This window comes from Lygodium microphyllum, chromosome 1, assembly GCF_053477565.2.
Source record: "Lygodium microphyllum isolate KBCC chromosome 1, Lygodium_microphyllum_v1.1.10, whole genome shotgun sequence".
NCBI classification, from domain to species: Eukaryota; Viridiplantae; Streptophyta; class Polypodiopsida; order Schizaeales; family Lygodiaceae; genus Lygodium; species Lygodium microphyllum.
In genome coordinates, this window is record NC_141135.1 from 91,113,162 (window position 1) to 91,121,121 (window position 7,960).

The 7,960-nt window shown below is 39.6% G+C and overlaps 1 protein-coding gene across 1 annotated transcript; it reads left to right on the top strand.

Moving 5' to 3' along the window:
* The first annotated feature begins 3,839 nt into the window (after positions 1 to 3,839).
* LOC148041395 (acetyl-coenzyme A carboxylase carboxyl transferase subunit alpha, chloroplastic-like) lies at positions 3,840 to 4,556 on the top strand. The gene has a single exon (XM_087686387.1). It carries the CDS (start codon positions 3,840 to 3,842, stop codon positions 4,554 to 4,556), a length of 717 nt encoding a protein of 238 aa, XP_087542513.1.
* The last annotated feature ends 3,404 nt before the right edge of the window (positions 4,557 to 7,960 follow it).

Genomic DNA, 7,960 nt, shown 5'->3' on the forward strand with positions numbered 1-7,960 from the left:
TCAAAAGCTTGAAAATATGCATAGAAATGAAAGGTAAGCATCAAGAATGCTAGAACTTGTCTGATTGTGGACGAGCTTGTAGCAAGTGAAGGTAAGTATCATGAATGAAAGATGTACATGATATGTAGTAAGTGAGAAAGTTAAGTATCATGAATGCTAGAGTTCATTCAATTGTGGATGAGTTTGTAGAAGCCTTTTTTGTCAGAGAGAGAACTAGGGAGAGAGAAAGAGGAGAGAGAAAGACTGCAGAGGAGAGAAAAAGACTGCAGGAAGAGAGAGAAATAGAGTGACGAGGAGAGAGAAAGACTAGAATTGGAGAGAGAAAGACAGGAAAGATGTAGAAGCCATGGAAGCTTGAAGCAAGAAGGGAGAGAAAGATTGCAAATGTATTGATATGTCAAAAGATATGAAAAATTACAACTTATCTCCTTATATACCAATGTCAGTGTGACATGGCATATTATCAACATTTTAACTATTTCCAACTTCTTACAATCCATCCCTTCCCAAAAAGGTTTTTGTCCTCAAAAACAAACCTAGAAACAAGCTAAAGAGGAGATGGATAGAACAGAGTACTACTCTGTACAGCATTACAAGGGATAAAGGAAAAGATTACCTAATACTCAATAGTAGTACTAATCTATACAGGAGGTCAAAATCAGCCTGTAGCCTCCCGGATCAAAAGGAAAAGTTGTATCTTTGCCATGCATAGGATCAACTTTCATAAGATCGAAATCAAATACTGCTGGAAACACGATCATCATGATAGTACTCACTAATAAAGTCTCCATTGCAAGATGATCTTCCAAGTCCACATGCTATCCATAATCTTCCTTCTTGAACTGAACTTCTTGTTGTTGAACTTCTTGTTGTGGACTCATACCAGAATGGTCTTCAACAAGATGTTCTCCATCATTTACATCATAATATTCAAATAGCAAGATTATTTTGGCAGACTTTGCCCTACATGTGGCTTGGTGATTACAAGATAGTGGCTTAGCACAACGATAGCATAAGCCCGCAGCATGCAGTTCCGGTATTGTATCACTAGTAAGGTGTCTAACACGTTTAGCTTTAGATAGTAATTTACACACCTGTTCATCACCATCGGTCAGCTCTATGATAGTTTTGACATGTTGCTCATAGTCATCTTGCTGCTCATGCATAACAGATGGCTGTCCATGCTCATCATGTACAACAGATGGCTGTCCATGCTCATCATGTACAACAGATGGATGTCCATACTCATAACCATATTGCTCATGCTGTCCATACTGCATATGGTGATAATAGTCCTGCTGCACATCAGAGGGACAATTAGGTTGAGCATATGCAGTTTTTTCCACTATAGTTTGCTGCTCACATTCATAAGCATGTTGCCTTTGATCATTGATCCCACTGTATTGGTCATAATCACTTGCTTGCTGTTGATCAAAGCTAGAAGTGTACTGATAGGCATAACCATTTTTGTTACATCCATAAGAACTATGTTGCTGAAGAGATGGATGCTCATAAGCATAAGCATGTTGACCATAATAACCATTCTACTGCCAAGGTTCAATGGAATGATACTCTGCATTATGATATGGTACATCATATTTATAAGCATTAACATGCTGTCCAGATGTACTTGCATACTGGTCATATTCATTTGCATATTGTTGCTATTCATATTCATAAGATGCATGTGGATCATAGTGTGTACCATCAGCATATAAATGCTGTCCATAAGCATGAACATTTGATTCAGGTCCTGCTGTTTTTCCCATAGGAGCAATACACTTTTTGAATCGAAACTACAAGTTTGTCAATATTAGCTTTTGTTTGAAGCTGATCTTGTACAAGTTTGTCCATTTTAGCCTGTGTTTGAAGCCAACCTTGTCCAATTTTGTCCATTTTAGCCTGTGTTTGAAGCCAACCTTGTCCAAGTTTGTCCATTTTAGCATGTATTTGAAGCCAACGTTGTTCACTAGAGCTGGAGCTATTATTCTTAGTTGCTGCCATTGCAGTCAAGTTGAAGAGATATGCTGTTCCTTGAAAAATAGAAGTCCAAATAAGGTGTATGATAGCTTGACTCGAAGGTTAGGATGTCTAGTATCAAGTAGAAATCCTGGTTTGAATTTAGGAGTAGCAATACCCCTCTCTGTTTAAGAATTTCCAAAACTGTCCACAGTAAACTGCTAGTGAACTGCCGGTACCAAATAGGCTCTAGCTCGAGAAATATGTGTCCAAATGAGACGTTTGATGGCTCCACTCGAAGCTTATGATGTGCAGTATGGCTTCCAATTGTTTCTTTGTCGTTAGAATGATGCTACTAATTTCTGTAGCAACTTTTCCAAATCTGTCCCTGTTTGGACTGCACCCTGTTTTGGCCCTGTTCCAAGCGTTTTGAGTACTTCAATCTTGTGCTATCCATAGACCTGAGAAAAAGATATGTATCCGTAAATCTGGAGCATTGCACAAAAATAGGAAGGAACTCCCATTCCACACTGAATTTGGTCCTTTAATCACATAGAAACAATGGCATGGTTGCAAAGGCTGAAACAACAAAGTTATTTAGCTCTGACAAGTTGCACCATTCATTTGCATTTGGAGCATCCTTGCCTGAGTTTAGTAACTTAATGTCTGCCACTGAAGAACATGTATTTCCATTCTACCCCCCCCCCCCCAAGTAATGCACATCATGATTTCCAGTTCTGTTTCACATGCGGAGTGATCTTTCACATCTTCAAAATCAGCTAGCTCTCTTGATATTCTCTGTCTCTTTCTCCTGGCCTCATTCGAAGCCCAACAGGTTCTGCCTCAGCAACAGTGCTACTCCCATCTTCTTCCATGTTCTCTTCCATAGTACTTTCATCATGTTCATCTGGAGCTTTCACATACTGTGAAGGAAGCTCCTCCAAAAGACATCTTGCAACGGAAGCAAAGTTCACTGCCAATTGCCAGGGACATTCCTACACGCACAGGGCAGATCCTGAGGTTTCTAAAAGGTTACCAAGCAGGCACACACGAGAGGGAAATAGAGATGCAGAATTTGAGGGCAGCCGTCTGAGAAAATCCGGCAGGGACAAGGCCAACTGATGAATAGAAAATGCCCAAAGGCCTTTGCTTACAAAGACCTATTTCAATGAAGGGAACTTTTGAAAGAGAATTGGAATTGTTAAAATCTCTGTTGCAAAGCATTCATGGAATGGCATCCATGGAGATTGTTCTCACTTTACATGCCGCAAAGCAAGTAGCACAACAGTCTGTTCTAAACACAGGATAAAGCTTTTGGTACTGTCATGTTGTTCTGGCACAGCTAATAGGATGTCACAAAGCAGAGAGAAGAGTCTTCTTTCAGCAAGATATTTGATAAGTGATCCGCTTTGGCACTTTTCTTCCTTCTAGGCCCCTTCAGCATTACTTGACGATGCTTCTCCTTGAAGGCACAGATGGAAGCTTCTTTGTTAGCAGAGAAGGCACAATTGGAAACTATTTTGTCAAGCTTATTAACAGAAAAATCAGCCTTGGAAACGTCTTTCTCAGATATGATTATTGCAGGCAGAACTTTCTAGTCAACTGCAAGTAGAGAAGGAGACGGCATTTGAAGGAAGAAGTCAATGGGCTGGGACTAGACAAAAGTATCCTGCTGTCTGAGAAGATGATGATACTTGCAGAGAAGGTGGAGCTTGAAGGCACCATCTTACTTTGACCTCCGAACTCGAGAATCTTCAACTAGAGAATGAAAAGATGCAGTCTGAAGCAAGATTTTTTTTAGAAAAAACAGGGTAGCTTCAAATCCAATGCAGAAACAATAAGGCACTCTAGGAAATTATCGGGTAGAAATCAATTCTTTAATGAACGTGGATGAACGTCACTATGTTCAAAGACTGAGTGTGGCACGACATCCAAACAGACCGACTTGTCTAGATCACATTCTCAATATTACTGATAGGTGGGTTGAGCTTCATGGAGATAGAGGAGGATATGATGACCCTGCACTGATCACGGGTATTGGCAAAATTGATGGGATGAGTTTCATGTTTATTGGACACCAAAAAGGCCGAAACACTAAAGAGAACATCTACAGAAACTTTGCAATGCCTCGACCTAATGGGTATCGAAAAGCTTTAAGGATGATTCTCCATGCAGAGCAACATGGCTTTCCCATCCTTACTTTCATAGACACTCCTGGTGCTTATGCAGGAATACAAGCAGAGGAGCTTGGACAGGGAGAAGCCATAGCTAGAAATCTGAGAGAGATGTTTGGCCTAAAAGTCCCAATCATTACCACAGTCATTGGAGAGGGTGGTTCTGGGGAAGCTCTTGCCATAGGCTGCTGCAATAAAATGCTTATACTGGAAAATGTTGTATATTATGTTGCTAGTCCGGAGGCATGTGCAGCTATCTTGTGGAAAGATGCTGCTGCAACACCACAGGCAACAGAGGCATTGAAGATCACTGCTCATGAACTTGTGAAATTGAATGTTGCCGATGAAGTTATTCCGGAGCCCATTGGCGGTGCTGAAATGAGCCTGTTCTCAATCGAACTTGGCGCTGAACGCCTGCTGTGAACAAAAGTTTTCACTTCCAACAAGTATGGCTAGCAAGTTGTCCCCTGCTACTCCCCGACCTAAGCTCCAGAGGGGTCCAGGCTTGGAGGTAGACAGAACCACCCCTCCTGCAGCTAAGACAGGTACCAGTATCTTTGGAGAAAATAGTCCAAAGGCAGGAGCGGAGAGGAGGTTAAAGAGGATGACACCATGGAGGAGGTGCTCTCTTCATGCCAGAATGCTTCTGATCTGAAGCTTTTGACTAGTAATGGCTCTATACTCTTCTCGTGGTTAGATTACCATGCCCCTTCCAAACTCCTGCAAGTAAGATTGGGCCTCCATCAGGCACAGAAGCCCCTGGAACCGCACATGGCTATTCATTTCGATTTTGCAGTGAAGCTGCACGATACTGCAGGGTACATAGCTTTATTGCATCTACAGGGGTCGTGGCCCATAAGCATCTGATACATTCAGAGGATTTTTGGTCGTGGGATGCTGAACCAATGTCCACAAAGCCACAATAGAAACAGATGCACACAACACAGCTAATAGAACCACAAATGTGCCTGTCGATCAGCTCAGAGAAGCGAACAACTGTTAGTAGAGGGGCGGAGCTTCACCAAGTGCAAGAAGATGTACCGAATGCAAGCTTAACGGAAGAACAAGCTTAATGGAAGAATAGTATCATGAAGGAAGAGGATCAGGAGAGGAGGATGTGCTCTTGGCTGAAATCTCAAGTAATTTTGGAGTAGCTAAGGATGAAGCAGAAGAGGAAGAAAGAATGCCGCACGCAGATTACAAAAAAATAAAAATAAAATCAATCAGCACATCAGGAAGCTATAATTCCTAACCAATTTGCTGCCAAATGCAAGCACTTGAAGTCCTTGCTTTCCAAGCTTTACATCTATAGCAAAATGCAGAATGAACTAATTGCAAGCCTCTCCAAGTCAAGATCTCCTGCTTCTAGATGTCACACGCTTGAAAGACTCCAAGAAAGCTACAATGGTCTGTGTGGTCTTCATGAAAGCTGCCATTAATGCTCCTGCATGCAGTCCTTGTGGTCAGGAGGTGTAAACTCCCAATAAAGCTGCCATTAATGCTTCTGCATGCAGTCCTTGTGGTCCAGAGATGCTTTGGAAACTCCCCTACTGCTCCCGTACTTGTGTACCTTCAATTTTGCATAAAATTTGGTGGCGTCCAGCCATTTAAGCCTTTATCCGCCATATCTGACCTTGAATATCTCCAGATGTAGTCATTGCTAACTGTAGTTGTCCTGCAGCACTCCACTAGTCACTGTCTTATACCATTTTTGTCTGAAATTGGTTTTGAAATAGGAAAATGAGAGTGAAAATGGAAGAAAATAATGTATCAAAGACTGAAGCTCTGATACCACTTGTCAGAGAGAGAACTAGGGAGAGAGAAAGAGGAGAGAGAAATACTGCAGAGGAGAGAGAAAGACTGCAGGAAGAGAGAAAAATAGAGTGACGAGGAGAGAGAAAGACTAGAATTGGAGAGAGAAAGACAGGAAAGATGTAGAAGCCATGGAAGCTTGAAGTAAGAAGGGAGAGAAAGATTGTAAATGTATTGATATGTCAAAAGATATGAAAATTTACAACTTATCTCCTTATATACCAATGTCAGTGTGACATGGCATATTATCAACATTTTAACTATTTCCAACTTCTTACATTTTTAGGAAGGCCAATCTACTCCGGGGTGATCTTCAATGTAGGTATAATCAATTCCAATTGGCTATAGAAAGTAGGGATTCAACATTCATGAAAACACATTTCGAATTGATGAAGATGTGTACTTACCATATGGAGCAACTAATTGAGTTGCACATGTGATGAGTGCATGTCTTAAAGAGACTTTATAGCACAAATCACTATGTCTTTTCTTAGTGAGGATGTGCAGATAAAAGGTTATAAAGAAGAGACAAGGGATGAACCAATGGATTTTAAAGGGTACTAAAAGTTTGTTGTAGTTTATATAGCGAGATATTAAAAAATATTAATCGTGTTAAAATAAGTAAATTTGACTCTTTAAAGAAAACACTCACTTTTTGGGGTTAGGGAAGTCTTGATTATGGGCCATATATGTGGTGCATATGAGAGACGACCATCTCCAACTAAGGTGGATTCTTTGCAAAGATGAAGGGGGTCTATGCTATTGTTTCAAAAGTACAAAAATTCCTAGGTTCTTGTGTCTTCTACCTTATTTGGATTTTGCACTTTCTTCATGTTGTAGATGCACTCTACCAATTGAGAAAATTTACTACTACTTAACATTATTGCTCATTGCTCTACTTCAAATATTGATATGTTATAGTGTATTTCCTATGTTACAAAAATGCCATCAATATCCAAGTATGAAAGTGAGGAAGATATGGTTTTTGAAGAAGGAGAAGTTGGTAGTGCAAGTGTTGTGGTTAACCATATATGCTTTGTTCCTTTATTTGACTACTTTTCAATAGACATGCATGATAGTGAATGGTTTTTAATTGGTCATTAGTTAAGCACCTTCTCAGGAAAGAAGGATGGATTGTTCAAGATTTCAAAATGATTTTAAGGCATACAAATATTTTTTGAAGAATGACTTTTCATGCAAGCATAAAAAGTAAAGAAATGGTATTCCATATAGGGTACTATGCAACAAGGAAATTAAATAGCAAATTATGAAACAATTTCATGAAAAGTTTATAGTCTAGTCATAGAGGTATTTGGGCTACCTTTCCAAGAATCAAAGAAAGATATTGGTGTAAAGGCATGTACAAATATATACTGCAATTTGTAGAAACTTGTGCTACTTTCCAAATTCATTCATTAGTGTGATATTTGGATGGGCTACATCCTACACATCTCTTGGATATGCGTTATAAGTAGGTGGTTGGCTTGATGACTATACCTATGGATCATTTACATAATGGTAGTGTGTAATGTTCCCGCCATAACACTTCATAAAACAAATTCGGCCTTGAAATTTTTTAAAAATACTCGTTGAGTTACCATATAAGTGACTGCATGTAATATCAAATCTTGCATTAAATTAATTATGCAATCCGACACGAGAAGTCGCCTCATTGAACCTAGCCAACAAAAAAGTAAATATGCCTCGTAAATAATATTATGCTGGCTTGATCATAATATTTTCCGCATTATATTTGACTTAGCATTCCTGATTCCATTTAATACATCAAAGATCACATTAATTTTGCAACGGCAAGACAAATCACAGAAGCCTTAATCGGTAGACAAAGAACACGCAAGAATGAGCATGATATTGAGTAAGTTAAGTATCAAGGAGTATGGCATGACTTTATAAACTAGATAAGTCATGAGGTAACTTGGCCAAAAACTACCAAATGAAGTTGTTTTGATGAAAAAAAGACGTTTTTGAAAAAACAGGCCAAAAATCATGACTTT